Consider the following 17,257-nt stretch of genomic DNA (forward strand, 5'->3'; position numbering starts at 1 on the left):
AAAATAATAATCTCTACGCGATTTTCGTAATTTCAGCTCAAGCGGACCTCACATGGTTCAGCCAGCAGAAGACGCATTTCCGTAGCCCACAGCCGATGACGACAAACATTTTTTTACGCGAAACTCGACCGGAGTGCGTGCGCCGCCTCTACGATGGGGCCGCCGCTAAAAATGACGGTCAAGAGGTATGCGAAGTTGTTTGGGGTGACGAACAACGACGGAAGAAGAAAGAACTCCTAGAAATTGAAACTAGAAGGGTGAGTATCATGGCACTCTTCAACATCTTTTATTGACAAACGAATCCGTATATATGCGATTCCCCAACGTGCAACTTCATTAAAGCTGAATAATCAAAAATTGACAGGTCACACAATACGTAAGTCGGTGGGTAAGCAATTCGATAAACAGGTTTCAACCTCTTAATTTTTCTTTATTATTTAAGGCGAAACATCCATTTTTGCAACTAGTACGACTATCCGGTATGCTTGCCATATTTCAGACAAGGTTGGGGTGTTTCAGAGGTGCTTATTAAATAACTATTTACTGGAGCCTTTTTCTAAATTTGAGTGTCGGTGTTAAAGAGCTTACGATAGAGTACATGCCTAAATACAAGTGCTAATATGGTTAGATTATTTATTATTATTATATTACTATAATAGGGCTCTGGAAACAACAGACATTCTATCCTGATCCAAAGATCAGGCGTGTTCAAGCTCGGCGATCAAACGAAACATTTATTTATTTCTATGATAAGCCTAAAAAGTATATGGTCTGTCACAGAACGGTATGACGGTTTACGCTCATCTCAGAAATAATTGAGAAAAAAGAAAGGAGCTCTGTCCCTAGAAAGAAAATGACTTCACAGAGGAGTTGTAAGAAGCCTGACGTCTCAAGCGCTTCTTAACGTCGAAAATGGGATAAACGTCTATGTAGTCGAACACAGTTATCGTGCGTGTCAACGGCGACAGCTTTGGCGTTTAGCCAGTTGTTTTTTTTGTTACTACTTGAAACAAAAATACATTTATACGCATCTGATAGATAACTCAATGCAGGGTTTATGCAGATTGCTCTTGCGCACTTTTGAGCTAAGCGACATTGGGCTGCATTGGTGTTAGAATTGCCTGTATATTTCGGCAGACGGGCATGCTTTGCGACCCAGTCGTGAAAAATCAAGCAGACTAGAATCATTGCTAAGCTTGATAGACAAATAGGCGTCCAGCCGCTTAACCGCAATAACTATTAGTTAACGAACAAGCAAGCAAACCTATACGAATATAATTGAGCATCGTATGCACTGGTCGCTTTAAAGGAATATCTAATCCCTGCGCTTATTGTACTTATTTGTACGTCTTCTTTACGGGCTGCGGGTACCGGAAGGTGTGTTCCTTAGGTGAAAACCCTGTAAGCATGCGAACATACGAGGGTATATGTATAGATATAAAGTACGTACACCTCCACGTAAGATATTCAATTATACGTATGCGTATATTTGTAGCACATAATCCCTATGGCCGAAAGCGGAATAACGTCTCGAAAGCATGATTCGTGATTATGATGCCTAATTTTTAAAGGTATTCACGGCACTATAGTTTCTAGCGAATTTTAACATTGAGTTATCGTTACAAACAAACACACACTACTATAGTTGTTTAGCTTCGTAATGATCAATGTGGAGTGGATGGCTGGCTGGCTAGCTGGTTGGCCTCTATTTGATATCGCCAATCGGCCGATTGGTAACAGTGGCCGCCTCGACTCGTAACTCTTCATTAGGTGATGATACAGTTCCGTTTAACATGAGTGCAACGATTCAAAACTTTTTATTGTGAGCCAAAGTAATAAAAACAAGTTATAGAGTACACTGTGCGAGTATTCCGTGTTATATCTACTCTATTACGGCCGACGAGTCTGGCCATTTTATATTTTCACTCGTATCCTCTATGTAAGCTTAAGTAGACAGCCATTAAAAGCTATCCTGAAAGCTAGAGTAGTCGATGCAGAAACAGCCTATGAGAGCTACGCATCGGCTAACATATATTAAAAATTCTATACCACTTGGCTGATCACAGAATTGTAGGCCGTCTCCTTATTGATCCCTATAGCTGCACTCAAAAAATCTATGATCAATATCTTCCATCGTGCATGTTGTACACGAATAGCTCTCCACATGCTTCAGTATAAAGGGGAAATGCTGAAAGGAACATACATATGGGCTATTACAGAATCAAATACAGCGCATATTCCGATTGCGCGATGGCCACCATTACATATAGTACGCATACAGTCGATAGTGCAGGTAATTAACACGGGGGCGTCATGGTAGAGTGTCTTTCTATTGTCATACAGCTCGTATCTTATCTCTGATTGAGTTCCGATACGTGTCTCTTGCTACACAAAGCAGAAATGTACTCTCACCTTAACTATTGCCCAACTGAGTAAACACTCTCTTATCCACGTAAGCTTTGGCGTCTCGTTGAGAGTACGTATTTCGCCCATATCTTCGTGAGGCAAGTATTTAGATTTGTGAGCTTTTTGGGATCCACGAGGTGACCTCTTACCTTCCTTCTTTTATTGGTTGAGGATGTGCTCATTTGGAATAGCTACGTGTCACCAGCTCTGAATATGGTCAGTAAAGATGGTTCCTGTGTTTCATTAATCCTATAACGTATGTATATATCGCTTTACTTGACATGCGCATTAGCGTGTACAGGCATTCGCTGCATCTATGTAGACTGAAACCGAAGTGACGCGTTCAACGTGTGGGGGTTACCCGGATTGGGTATTCACTGATTTATCAGTAGATACGAAGAATTGTCCAAAAGATGTAAACTCGTCTTTTTTCGTCCTACTCATTTGGCTCCAGTTAGCCTACCATTTTAGGACTGGGCTCATCATCACCCATTGAAGTGGTCGATCGATAGTGTTGATGCGGCTTATCCTATCTATCTTCACTTAGTCAAGTTTATAGTTTAAAAAATTGTTTAAATAAGCAAAAAAAAAAATAATTTAAAACACCAGACGAGGTCTGGACAACATATTATATAATATTGTAATAGGATTTAGAGAGAAATGTTTACTTAACGGATCGTCAGATGGTGGATTTTGCTACATTTTCATACTTCCTAATTAATTAGCCCTGTTTGATAGTAAATGCATCTTGTTTTCACGTTCGTATTAATCCCTACCACTTCTTAAGCCCGTATTACCGCCCCTCTCGTACGGATGAAGCTGCAAAGGTGTATTCACCAGCGTTCCCTTTCCACGCTTCTTATGTAACGCGCATTTCGCGCCCGACAAACGGCAAGAACATACACAAACAAAGATACAGACTCACGCGGACGTGCTACATAGAGTCAGTCCGACGGCAGAAGCTAAGCCGCAAACAGCTCTGGTAAACGAACGAACGGCGTGAAGTACAGACATCGCGCGAAGTGCGCGAGACGGACGAGGCGGAGCAGTCGTTGGACGGACGTAATCGAAAAGAGCGACGGTCAGAAACGCCTGTGAACGTGGATGCCACCTATCAAGTCATAGACTAAAGGCATTTTGAAAGCGAAGCGAATTCATTTCAACGTCTCATAACGGGAATTACGTGTGAGGGCAACTTGTTCGTGTAATGGACATCGCCTGAATTATATTATATATTTACGAATGTGACGAACAACTTGTGTAATGTGAAGTAACTTTAACTAACAGTGTGGATTACTAATTATGGACTGTGCTAGCAAATGACCAACTAACTTCATTAAGTTGCGATAAAATTTCTTGTAAGTGTAACGTCACTAGAATAAAGATATTGTGGCGCTTCGTCGCTATTTCAGCTGGAAAAGACCACTTGCTAGATAGCGTAGTTTAGCAGAGTTGGCTCTAAAGAACGGAAGTCAGTCGGGTTGTTCCCAACAATTGATTTTTTTTTAATAAAACAAATTTAAAAGCAACGGGATGGCTGTAATAGTTATTTTTGTAATGCTTTTTCTGTGGATGCTTGATAACCTCGAGACAAGCGTTGCTCTCAAGGCTGGACTTCGAGTGCTTATCGCCAATTAACGGGCAGAATACCGAACCAACTCTGTCTAGAGTTTGACCGTTCTAATTACGGGAAAGGATGTGCCAATTGAAGCCTATCGACTCTTCCGTCCACACTATGTTACCGTCCTTGTGGGGAGAATTTGTTTCGATATGTCGGATCTACACGGCCTTTTCTGTTTGCGACGATTCTTTAAAGTTCTCGCCGTGGAACCTCCACCGAGATTTCGACTATTCATCCTCCGTGAGCGAGTCATTCTAATAAGCCAGTCCGGAGCCAATGGTTACCATGAAGGCCAGTAGAATTTAGAAGCAAACAGACGGAGAAACCTAAAATGATTTAACCTACGTCGTTTTGGAATGGAAGACAAATCGAATAAAAATGAAAATTTTTGCTAAGCGTTGCTATTAGAAGACCTCAGTCCCAACGACGTCCGAATGAAGTGAACCTTTCTCACAATGAAACAAACACACACCACCTCCAAGTGCAATCCCCCGTAAACTCAGAAATCTATTTAGCGATGAAGATCGACTATGCCATTTCTGTGCTGTAATAAACATGTGTCCCATAAAATTGTCTATTAGTTGAAACTAGGATGCAGGAATGCCTCGAATAATATGCAACATCTACCCTCTGCATGGCACAAGTACAGCTCCTCGTCAATCGGCAACTGCTGTTGGCACCGTTCTGTTCGCGTTTCCTATGATTCGATCTTTGGCTGTATTTAGAGTCATCAATACCACTCAATGTCATAATTATTAAAATGAATCGTTTTAAAATTTAACAACAAACGTTTTCCGTGTTTTCTTTTTTTGTTTGTTGGTATCGAAATACTATGTTATAGAATGACAATGAGGTATTATGTTGACGAAACTGCTAAAACTTCTACATTTTTCCCTCCATTCAGTGGACCACGCGAGACCATTCATAAATAGGTGAAGTGAGCCTAACCGAGTTAATGTTACAAGGCATTTTACGGTAGGACCATTAGCTTATTTCTATTCAACGAGATGATTCTAATATATTTCGATTCCGGTTTGTTTGGAGGAAAAAAAGGTCGTCGTTTAGCGTCGGCTGTGGAACGCAAGCGCAGTAGAGTATAGTAGTCACTACACTAAACGTTATGAACTCTGTCTGTTTTTCGGTACTGTGAGTAAATTTACATATTGTACGTTCATTATCATCAATGATTGTAGGAAGTATGCGGCCCTTCGCGGACCAAGCTGCCGACACATAGAACAAGCATCTACTATATCTATCATGGCTTAACAGGTGATTGTAACACAGATGTCGGCGGCAGCAGCAGCACCCAATGGCTGTTTCCGGTTGACCGAATAGAAGTTATGATAATACTGGTTTTTATTATTAACTCTGCTACTTCTGGCTAGCTGTTCGCATCGTAGTAGAAACAATACGTCATCGTCATCGGCACAATTCCGCAATTGCTACGGCTGTCCTCGGGAACGAAGTCCTGTTGGGGGAATTAAGCTCCCATCTGCCTGTTAACCATTAGCCACTGTTCTTGTTCACGACCGCCATCATCATAACATTCATTTCGCTGGCCCTGAACTTGGTAAGGCCTCCGGATCGTCGACAATTTAGCTGCGCATTACCCTTTCCCAGCAGATCTATCGTAGACACGACTAAACTCATTTCGGAAGCCATATTCCAGATAAAGGGGTGGATGCCGTGCGCACGCTGACAGAGACACACACACACACACACACTTTCAAGTTCTTACGGATGACAACACCTGCCGCTGCGAATACCGCTGTTCCCCTTGCGCCGGCGATGATTATTCCGCTGTCAATATCGTTTCTGGCAACTCGGCGGTTAGGCTGTACGCTGTTTGCCGAAGCGTGTATTGCTTTATCTAGCGTAGATAATTCTTTCAACGAAGTACATTTTTGTTAGCGCTACTATCGTTGCCGCGATCGCTGCTACTTCATACTTCCGTTACAGTTTGTATGTTCCGCAAAGGTATACAGCCGCAATACAACACAAAAACGGAAGTCTACTTTTCATCTTGTTGTATGCGAAATTTGTCTTTCGCTATGATCTATCGGCCCATCGTATACGTCTTTATGTACAGTTCGAACGTAAATTGTATCGAAACTGCTTAATCTTCCTTGTAAGACGCATATATATATATATATATATATATATATATATATATATATGTATATATAATACCAGTTAGAAGCGTTATTAACGTTTTCATGGTGCTGAAGCACGCGTGACCAAGTAATAGGTTGTTGACATGTCGAGTTTGAAGAATTCGCATACAATTCTTCAGTCGAATCTATTTCTGAATATTATGAAGGGATCTGTTAGAAGCAGAGGTGAAGTGTTGCATTTCGTTGCCATTGACAGGCTCCGGAAGAAGGTCTGAATTGATGTACAATCGTTTTGTACTTCGTTACATGGTGCAAACACGCTGATGTATTCCTCGAGATAGACTCATTTAAACATATAACGGTATGAAGCTCGTGTGGGATTTCTGCATTTATATAAATATATATGTGAATATATATACGTACAGATAAAGATGGCTGACGCTTAGACATCGTATCTAACAGCATACGTCGGCTTCTTGCTTTTCTTCTTACGAACCGAGCGTCATTACCGTAGACAGTAACACCGATGGACCACCATAAAAAACGTCTACGACAGGACAACTTGCCAAGGGATGCGCCACTAACACGTTGGTAAACAGTGGGTGGATGGCAGACCAGCGGCAAATATATATTGATGTAACAATATATTAATATAGTGGTTCGCAGCAGTAACATGTTGGCTGTTGTCAATGCTGCTACGGCCGTCATTCGTCATGGCGTGATGCCGCGACATTGAAAGATTTTTTTTTTGTTTGTCTCAGTGATACTTGCTAAGCAAATGACCAAGTGGGCTTTTTCTCTTCGTAAGTGCCATTATTATATTAGATCCTATGGATGCATGCATATTTGACGTCCGTTACTGTAGCCAAGACCAGTTACCGAGAACGTGGTTTCGTTCTGAGGCAAACAATGGCTGAATGTCTACAGTCTGAACGGTTGGCCGTTTGATACGAATTATCGCGGTAGCTCGAATTTGGATACGGCGACGTAGGGAATACAAACGCGTCCGAATGTCGTGACGCTGCGAGGATAATACTACGTCAAATCGAAGTATTAAATTTATGGACAACTTGTGTTAGCCGGGCCATTACACGTTCTTGGCCTATTTTTCCATCAGCCTTTATTGTTGATGATGTAACTGTCATGTAACTGATGGTGTCTATTATACGGAGAGAAGCAAAGATCGGAATAAGCAAAATATCGTTATTTGAAATCAATTAACAATCGACGTAAGACTACGAAATATTCAAAAGTGGTCCGCTTGTAGTTTAGAAAAATTGAATTGTTAAATTAGCGAATCCCCTTACGGGACAGATACGTAGCTCACATATGTAGCTCAGGGAAGTTACCGAATGTCCAGGCCAGTGCCGAAGGCGAAGTGTCCGGTTATAGATTTCATCGTGTTCTGTCCAGTTATCGGTATGTGTACAGTAGACAGATCTACGTCCTTACTGATATATTCCGTTAGCCACCAAATCCAAATCTGATAACAGAATTAGAACCCAAATTAATTACTCAAACATAGTTTATCCGCGTATTTTATTAAATCTTGTAAACTTTCGACTACACACTCGTTCTGCGTGACGTCTATGGCTGACTGATGGAAGCTCGGATTGACTGAAACGAGCGAGACAAAAAGATAGAATCTCATGCGAATGCACACATACAAATGGCTCTCTTAGCACACAACTCCACTGAAAGTTTATTAATACAAATAAAGTTTAGCTAACGAATCGTAGCCAGAATTTGACAATGGTAGATTGTGCAAACAAACATATATATAGAGAAAAAAACATATTTGGGCAGACTGGGACATATTCTGATGAACTATTTATGTGACAGAAAAAAAGCCGAAACAGAACCACAGACTCATTAAGACAGGACGTTGTGTTCAAAGTAGGAGCGAAGATCAGTTATTGCCCAGTATATATATATATATATATATATATATATATATATATACGGCCGGCAAGTCCCAATCAGGTTATAGATCTGCCAATCTACCTGCGATCCTCAAAGGTTATTCCCCCAGAACATAGCAATCAACGTACCTATAAATTCAGCACGTATGGTCAAATTGAATTTTCGCGCCGAAAGGCGGTCAATCCTGAGCTGCTGTACTGACTTGCTTTGCTTCGAATTTTAATATGTTTCGTTACCACTATGTACATATATTAAGCCAAAACTTTTCGAAATTCAACTTGAAGTAGATAACGATAAAAGCTGTATAACAATTTAAAAGCTTACTGTAAAATTGTGCCGTATTTGTCATTAAGACCCATTCAAATCTAATTAACTTTTCAGTTTGGGAGTTAAAATTATTATAATATATACATATCGTAGTAAGTAATAGTAGTATATACTTTTATTACTGTGTTTGAGATGAATTGTACGTCCGACACTATTGGTTTCGTAAGGTCCGTTTCCAATCCGTCAATGACTTGCCAAGATGACTGCACCTAACAGCAACAGCAAAATTGAGATCTCTCTCTGACTAACATCCAGAAGCAATTCGCTATTGTTTATTGCAGTGTGGCAATAAACTGCGTCGAGGATCGTTGACAAGATTGCCCCGACAGCGGGAGTCGCAACCCAAAAACATGGTACATTTTATATTGGCGCCCACCATGAGGGTATGTATTCTGTTGACGAATTCGAATTCATGCCTTAGTGAAGGCGATGGCGACGACGTTTGGCCCTCGATGAATCGTTGAAGGATTCGCGGTAGATTTTTGTCGTGTGAGAATCTATCCAGCCTAAGCAAAATTCGTAACTTTCTTGTTCACTATTCAATAACTCTCAAGCTATACGCATAACTTAGCCGTGTAGACCGTCCCGAAAATGTATACACTGTAGGATTTTTCCTCTTGACTGTACAATGCTGATGGCAATTATCTGACGCAAGTTACTGCAAGAACTTACCGTTTTATCACGCACGTGGAACACGTTGGAAAATGTAGTAAATCTCATTTTGAAGCCAGAGCATATCTCGATGAGCGTCCTGCAAACAGATAAAGAAGTTCCATAGAGTACCATGTGTGTTCCTCAGACGTGATGGCAATGGGATAGCTTTTTCTATGACGACATTCCAAAGATGAAGTTTTGATTAGAAAGGCGGCAAGGCTAGCCTATTAAAAATCGTAAACGAATTCACGGCACTTCGCTAACTGCACGAACACTAGCTATTTTTAGCACCGCAGCTAGGAGAAAAAACTATATATTTAATGTAGGCCTTTTTGCTCAGACTTACTCAAATATTAATTATATGTAAATAAAAACTGGAGCTATGAGCACCACAAAACGCTTCTATGAGCAGACCGAACGGGATTTTTTCGGGGCACCTCGTATAATATTTATTAAAAAATAAACCTGAAATATTTTCTATGAAACATTAGTTTTCCTAAGGGCTAAGCTAAACCTAATTAGGCAATCTTTTCAGTTCCTGCATTTATAAATTACTAGAGGTGGAGAATCTGTCGACCATTTTATGCAGCTCCTATATAGTAATGTCCGAAAAACTGTTGAGTTGGTAACAAAATTCGCAATTACTATGATATAATAACCCTATAAGGCCTTTGCACATTTTTTTGGTAGTCGATCATATATAAAGGCGAGCGCCCAAGGGCGAGAGGTACAGAAACATTCAAGTCAATTGCAACTATAGGGTCACAAAGAATAATGGACGGAAACACAACTTTGATCCGATTCATGAACCTGAGCATATTGCCTGACTCTTAGCATGGTTGAGTTCCGATTGAGTTTTGTTGTCTGAAATCCCATGCATCTACTCAATCATATACATGTATCGAAATTTCTTTGGAAATGTTTTTTTTTTCTTAAAGGTGATGTAACGTCTCAGAGTGGAACTTCCCTTCCCGATGGTCAGTGGTGCACAGTAAAAAGGCTAAAAGTCAAGCATACAATAATATACTCTCATAATTGTGCGAGAAAATGGGACTGACATCGTAAGTCACCTGAGAAAATCTCTGTCGTGGGTCCGGCATTATCGCTAGTCTAGTTTAGTGATAATGATTATTATAATAGGGGTTTATTTAAAAAAAAGTTTTTTTTTAGGTGATCATATTAGATTTACATTTCGATGCATTCTAGCCCAGCTTCTAAATATAGTATATGGAAAAAAACAATGACAGCAAATACCGACCTCTTTTAAACAGATCGTACGGTTTTATTTAATTTAACCTTAACAAGAATACTATTATTTTCCAAACAAGGGTTCGTCTGTCCTGCAGTGCGAAAATACCCGTTATTCTTCCTTGTCCTATCGGAAAATATTGACCTGCGCATAACACTGTATGCGTTGCCGCAACATACAAGTGATTTTATCGAAAAAAAAAAAAAACACAGTTATTAGATACATGCGATTACTCGTTGTTAATAGCGTGTAGTCTATGAGCCTCTATCCAGTTATGAGCTAATGCGTTAACGTGAGCAATTATAGCACTGAATTGTCTAGATTTAAAAAAAAATCTACAATCTGTACATTTAAATCTTTTAGAATGTTTAATAGGCCAAAATATAACTTCAAGTTTGTGGCGAAGATGATTTTTAGGGCTGCGGCGTAACGTGGCCAGAATTCTAATTAACTTAGATAGAAAGTTGGTGCACTTAACCATTTAGTGTGAAAACTTATTCAATATAATTGTTATTTATAGAAATGGGAATGAGAACCTCGAATAGGATTATAAGGTCGAATACAAGTGGTATTATGTTTGCTACGTAACTTCCACACGCGTTTTGAAATATAAAAATCGAAAGATCGTCAATATAACCTGGTCCTCCATTAGATACAGTCTGATGTATTCAGTCTCAATGTTAACTCAATCGGATACCAATACATACATACGTTGGAATACGTCTATATATATATGCGTTTTAGTACGACGTACTCTATCATTCAGTCTTTGTTTTCATTACAAGTAAGACGGGCACCAAAAAAGCCCCAGATCTACTACGTGTGGCGTACGTGCGTATTTACGTCACTGGCGTAAACGTTTCTTTATCAATCAGCAAAGCAGTTTTCAAGAATTATATTAAGCGTCGGGGCGAGCACCAGCATTTTTTACGGTGCCTCCCCAAAATTTGTACTGACACTTGTTGCTATCTCTACTAGTAAATGTCGTCTAGACAATCGTATAAAACGAAAACTATTTGTAATAATTAAACTACTAGTAGAATTCTTGCTACATGACATGTATGCGGTTCTACTGGTTCAATAATCCTTTTTACCCAGAAAATTAGGCTCTAATAAATGTGGGGCATTACTAAGATTGCCCATTCCAAATTAGATATAAGGTGTAGTGCTGGCAATGGGCGCCATTTGAATAGCACTTTATGAATAGCAAAGACAAGGAGACATATATCGCAAAATTTCAGTCTCCATCTGCTGAATCCTCTTCAGAGGGTTCCGAATTATTACGCGCAACCGGATTCTAATGTGGGTTAGTGAGCCTGGGGCCGACGATTCAACTTGGCTCCGCACAGATCAATATGTGCAAAACCAATATCCATTAAGTTTCGATTCCTCCATTAAGCGTCAATCCGTTACTACAAACCCGGCTGTTTACTCAACCGCGCCACGAGTTGAACCACACGAGGGCCTAAAATGGAAGTTGTACATTGAAATCTCTACTATGATCAAACACGTTGCTATCATCAAATGCTGGAAACTGCAGAAATTGATTGCAGTACGTGAATTTAACGTTGTTAAATAGCAGTAACGTTATACGGGCAGAAAACGAGCAAAGTAATTATTGGAAATTATGCAAAGTTCCACGCTGGATTTCATAAATCCGGCGCTTAATTTCGAACTAATTTGCAGCATCCTCAACTAAATACAAATAAAATATAAAGATTTTTTATCGAACGCAGAACGTTTGCTATCGATGGCTGACGACCCCCCAGTCGAATTCAGGCAGAAAAAATAGTATCACACAATTATTGTCAAAACACAATTTGTCTTACTTTTTTTTTTTAATAAAATAATGCAAGTTATCTCAGTACCTTAAGTTTTAACATTGTTCATTTGGGAAGGGTAGTCATTGGTACCAAGAAAAACGAAAATTCGAAAAATTTTTCTTATATCCTGCTTACGTGTGTATTAGAAAAGAGCAATAGTGGTGTTTACGTTAAACGTACTAAGGGCACTTTGTTTTGACAGGAACTGTTTTGGTGATCTGTTTATATGCCTCTTCGATGTTTTCAAATAAAGCAAGAAAAAGAGACGTTCATTGGTAATTTTACAATCCCGTTAGCTATAAGGAAAATAGTTCAGTATAATGCAAAATCGCTGAGGCCTGCGGGCGGTTAAAACACTGGCTTTTTTAGGACAAACGCTAGACCATGCAGCTTTACTATTACTATTGTCATCCCTACACGACCCTGTTGTGACAATCGTCTATCTTGCCGGACAGCCCGTTGTCGACCTTTGAAAATACATTTTTGCGAAATAGATCGAGCTCTGTAAAATGTATAGAAGCCAGGATAGTCTGGTACAAAATCGGGTATCTGTCAATAGACTTTAGTCATCGATTGTAGTATACAACATCTAGCCAAATTGGCAAGCATTAATTACTACTCATTTCTTCTTTAAATAGATATAAACATGCGCCAACAATCCAGTTGAAGTAAATGTCTTCGTCCGAAGTTCAGTACATAGAATCGACTAATACATAGCAGATTTTTTTGATTGGATTTCGGTACAGGCGTGAATGCACCGGGGGCATGTTACGTCCATCTATCAGCATAGCTGACGCGTAAATGACAAAATTCATAATTAATCAGTGCCAGAGATGTATTTTCGCTTCCATAGCTGTATTACGGTAGCACTATATCTGACGTCAGTTCGCCGAGGCTTTTTATATGCCTGCATACTTATGGGTAACGGACTTCATTCGTCCATAAGCGTGTAAACAGATTATCGACAGATATGAGAACATCGGTTCTATCACCATAATATCTACGATACGTTTACTGGGACAATAGAAACGAACAACCGGTGTGAAAAGAGCTTCATTATGAGATAACCCTTTCCTCCTGTTAACTCCTTCGGGTGGCAGGTCGAGACGACTTTGTTTGATAGGCAATAACATTTTGGGGTAATACACACGCCTTAGGTAACAATTCTTGCCGAACGCGCAAAGAACAAAGCTCTCTCAGTCGGTCATTCTCCATGAGCTCGGGTGCCGAAGTCACCACTCGTCGACCGATCAGCTTTTTGCTAATTCGCTATTCTGGACGCTGGCGTGCGGTTACTGGCGCACGATCCTGCGTCGATTGTGCCCACCCGAACAGGCGTTTACCCCTTTCGGTACTCTCTCATTGTTGATGCTTTATCGGCGCTCTTTGACGTTTGTTCGCGATCGTTGTCAGGTTTGCTTTTTCGACTGGAGAGCCTTATATTCTGTCGAGGCGGTACCTATTTTTACAGTATCCATTGCTGCTGCTCCCCAAGCCTGCAGTTGGCGTTGATCAGTTTGCTCGACGACGATGATGATGTTCATTGACTGACTAACTACTACTATTACTACTAGCACTTTCAGAATGACTCTTTTTACTTATACTGTCAATAAAAGTTCTACTAGTGAACTAGCACTTTAAGGAAAAAAGAAGAAGAAGGCGCGAGAGAGAGAAGGGGGGGATATCGGCAGGCGTTCCTTCCAACAGCTTCGACCAGCTATTCATTCTAGGCGCCTACGGCAGCCAAGCACGATGAGTACAACACGCAGGCAGAGGGCAGATATAGCGAACGAGCGAGCGAGCGACCCCCTAGCCGATTGAGAAATAGACAGACAACGCAGCAAACAGACAAACCAAACAGCAGCCTTATGCGTCCGGCAAATAGCGGCCTCTCGCCGTCCGTATAGTTAGAGAAAGAGGAAACCCAAAGAGACCCCCGTCCTTTGAGACGAACAACGGTTTGCTTATAGCTCAGCTAGCCATGTCTCTCTCTTGTCTGTACCTCTCGCTCTGTAATGTTCTCTTTCGTCACACACATGATCGTTTGTATGGTGCAGCAGCAGCAGCAGCAGCAGCAGCAGCAGTAGCGTCAGTCGACCAGCTAAACCCACTAGCGGACGGATGAATAGAGCGACAATCGACGGCAAAGGAGGAAGATTCCTAGCTAACGCGATCCTTGTTTGACTCATTGCGTTTGCACTATTCCATAGAGGCTGTACTTGCGGCAATTGCTGTTCTATTCGACACTTCAACGTATATAATGGTGAAAAGACGATTAAAATTATCACCAACGACATTATTATGAGTAACAGTGGCGGGTGTTTACTGTCTGCCTGTTCTAGTCTACTAATCAACATTTCTTACGCGTCTCTATGGCACATGCGCCAGGGAAAATTGTGCTGCTCCTACTGCTGCAAAAGAAACCATCTTCGAGTTTTTAGTGATGTATGTGCGTGTCTCTTGCCGAGCGTGACTGGACGTGTCCGCAATGACGACTAATATACCATTCCATATATAGTTAAAGCGTAGAAAGGTAGTGAACGGCATTAAGAAGCTATACGAACATCGAAAGAATCACCTGGTAACTTGCTCCCGTTTATGCTGGATAAGATGGTGAATAGACGGACCAATGTGGATCAATGTTCGGAATGGAGGTACTATGCAGTCGCCCCGGTACGTTATTTGTGTGTCAACAATAGGGGTATTGAAACAGTCCTGCGCGCAACGTTTACCCTCTCCTATCATAGAGCAGGCGACTTTAGCATCCCGCTGTACTCTCATAAATTGTACGAGTACATTTTGCTTGATAGTTGATTTTATCGTAATTTTACCCAACGCTTAATGCTATTCATCGCTCTTACTGGCCATCTACTGAACACTAAATACAAACAAGGGCTTTTTCTTCGAGAGGATCGAAAAATGGACCTTGGCGGCAACGTACGCGCGGCTTGTTGTAAATAGAGCTTACGGATGACCGAACACGAAAAGACGGCGACAAGCCAAATCGATTGGGAAACAGAATAAAAGTGATCAAGTTAGACGATCAAAAAGGTTTCGAAGGCTAGACCTAAGTAAGATTAGACGCTTTGCTGTCTGAGAGCAGTTACTTGGCTTATGGGCGTGAGGGTAATTTTGAACCTGATGAACCTGCAAATCTGTTCGTCGCCAAAGTATCCTCCCTGTTTTGACACTTTCGGTGCGGTTAATACATGTAAATTGTAAAACAGAAATATATATATAAGCGCATATAATAGTACTGTTTATTCACGTTTGTCCGTATAGTGCTATTAATCAATCGTAAAAGACAAAATGGCAGGTGCTGGAGGGGCTCTTTTACACTTGAGAGACAGCCTTTAAGGAGGGATCGCCCGAGTATTTCAGCTTAGGACCCTAGGACGATAAAGAATTAAGTGGAATAAATATCATTAAAATAAACGTTTACACATACTGCTAATTTACGCGCTTAGATAAATCCTTAATGACTCATCGAAGTTGTTTCTGGAAGGGCATTTGATGACTTCCCTAGCTTGATCACTAGGTTTGAAACGTAAGCGTTGACGAACTCCTTTGATTCACTCTGATTTGATTAGAAAAGTAAAAATATTTGTCTAATGATTTGTGTTAAGTTTCTGCAGTTATTTTCTTATGATACAGGAGCGTCGTACATTGTACGATTTATCTGATTTCTGCCTCTAGCTTCGTGTGTTTGGTTTCAATTAAGACCATTAACTCTGCCTACTTTTAAAAAGACGTCTTTAATCGGTTTTCCTACTACGAACAGTTAGATGTTGCAGCCATAGCTCGCGAAGCAACGCCTAAAAATCCGTATCGTCACTTCACTATGAACTGTGGTCCTTATTTATACCTACTCATTGTAGTATACCTTCGATAGTAGTCCAGCTCACTTGACATATCTGCTACTAATAGACTGGTATACAGAGGCCGCTAGTCTATCGTCGTGACATGCTAGTCTATGAAGTTATTGTAAATCCGTGCGTCTTTCTCTGCTGCCTAATAGGTATACGTAACTTCTAGCTAATCCGTTTGTTCTCGTCTAGCGTTTGCTGAGCGTATGTAGTTGAGCACAAACGTTTATCAACGATTGTATTTGTTTTTAGTAGCCATCTTTGAAAATTGTTTATTGGTACGCTTCGAAGTAACATTTTCTGTAATTTTCTTGCCTAGCCTACCATTCTTACGCCGGTTCACCAGCGGTCACGATCGGCTCCGGCTCGTGCCACAGCTACTGCGGACGATCCTTCCTTCACGCAAAATCAAGATGAGACCGATGAAATTGAAGGAGTGACGGTACTCGCAGATGATGATGTTAATAATGACGATGATGAGGTGGTCCACAAAGTCATCGTGTTGCCTACGCCGGAAGAACAACTTGCCCAGCTAACCAAGGAGTTCCCTCCGGCGATTATTGCCATAGACACCTCGGAGAAATCCTTCAATCGAATGGCCGCTATGAGGAAGTCGCTAATACATGTGAGTGCATAATAGTAATAATATACATATATAGCTGTTTGTTGTCGCGGTTGGTTTATTATTTTTTTCAACTATTGAGGATTTACGTAACCGAGTTGGATGGTGTGCCCAGCTACGCCCCCCGAGAGTCGAGGGTTCTAACAAAACGTATAGTTTATAAACGATTGGAAGTGACCTAAACCCATCTGTTAGCTAGAAGCAATTGTTTGAGAGAATATTCTTGCAGTTCATTCACTTAGTGAGCTCTCTTTATGCTTTATAATCCTTATATACTTATATATATATATATATATATATATATATATATATATATATATATATATAAACCTTTATAACATTCAACAGTCATGGATGAATATATGAGTACGTTTGGAGGGGCAAAATAGTTGGCGAGTTAACCTGCGGCTATTTAGAACGTAATAAAATGATCCGGCGCGTTTTTGAGTCAACATTACGACGATCATCAAACATTTCAACGTTGACAATCCGATTTGAGCTGCTGAAATATTGTAGCGCCTTCGTTAATGTTAGATTGTCCTTTGAAATACGAACTAAAAATTATACCATATATATATATATATATATATATACATATATATTGATTTATTACGATACGTAGTAATATAAATAAGTTAAACGTAGTTGCGTA

At 40.4% G+C, this 17,257-nt stretch overlaps 1 protein-coding gene and 1 long non-coding RNA gene across 25 annotated transcripts in view; one reads left to right on the forward strand and one right to left on the reverse strand.

Annotated features, from left to right (window-relative positions):
* Positions 1 to 17,257, forward strand: part of gukh (NHS actin remodeling regulator GUK-holder) — a 162,527-nt gene that overhangs the window by 131,439 nt on the left and 13,831 nt on the right. For 15 of the 16 annotated variants that reach the window (XM_086982476.1, XM_086982478.1, XM_086982475.1 and 12 more), the window contains 2 exons: positions 37 to 257; positions 16,303 to 16,608. In XM_086982476.1, the coding sequence (XP_086838602.1) occupies positions 37 to 257; positions 16,303 to 16,608 (527 nt within the window). Of the gene's footprint in view, positions 1 to 36; positions 258 to 14,649; positions 14,791 to 16,302; positions 16,609 to 17,257 lie in introns of those variants that run through there. The other variant, XM_022798626.2, reaches the window with a different exon arrangement.
* The window catches only part of LOC147757122 (uncharacterized), a 59,347-nt gene that overhangs the window by 9,185 nt on the left and 32,905 nt on the right, over positions 1 to 17,257 (reverse strand). For 2 of the 9 annotated variants that reach the window (XR_015322951.1, XR_015322950.1), the window contains 2 exons: positions 9,064 to 9,142; positions 7,664 to 7,758 (listed from right to left, as the gene is read on the reverse strand). This is a non-coding gene — a long non-coding RNA (uncharacterized LOC147757122). Of the gene's footprint in view, positions 1 to 7,663; positions 7,759 to 8,504; positions 8,601 to 8,631; positions 8,898 to 9,063; positions 9,143 to 10,296; positions 10,451 to 10,471; positions 11,760 to 16,584; positions 16,600 to 17,257 lie in introns of those variants that run through there. The other 7 variants (XR_015322948.1, XR_015322947.1, XR_015322949.1 and 4 more) reach the window with 6 other exon arrangements.

This window comes from Varroa destructor, unplaced genomic scaffold, assembly GCF_002443255.2.
Source record: "Varroa destructor unplaced genomic scaffold, Vdes_3.0 BEIS01000003.1, whole genome shotgun sequence".
Taxonomy (NCBI): domain Eukaryota; kingdom Metazoa; phylum Arthropoda; class Arachnida; order Mesostigmata; family Varroidae; genus Varroa; species Varroa destructor.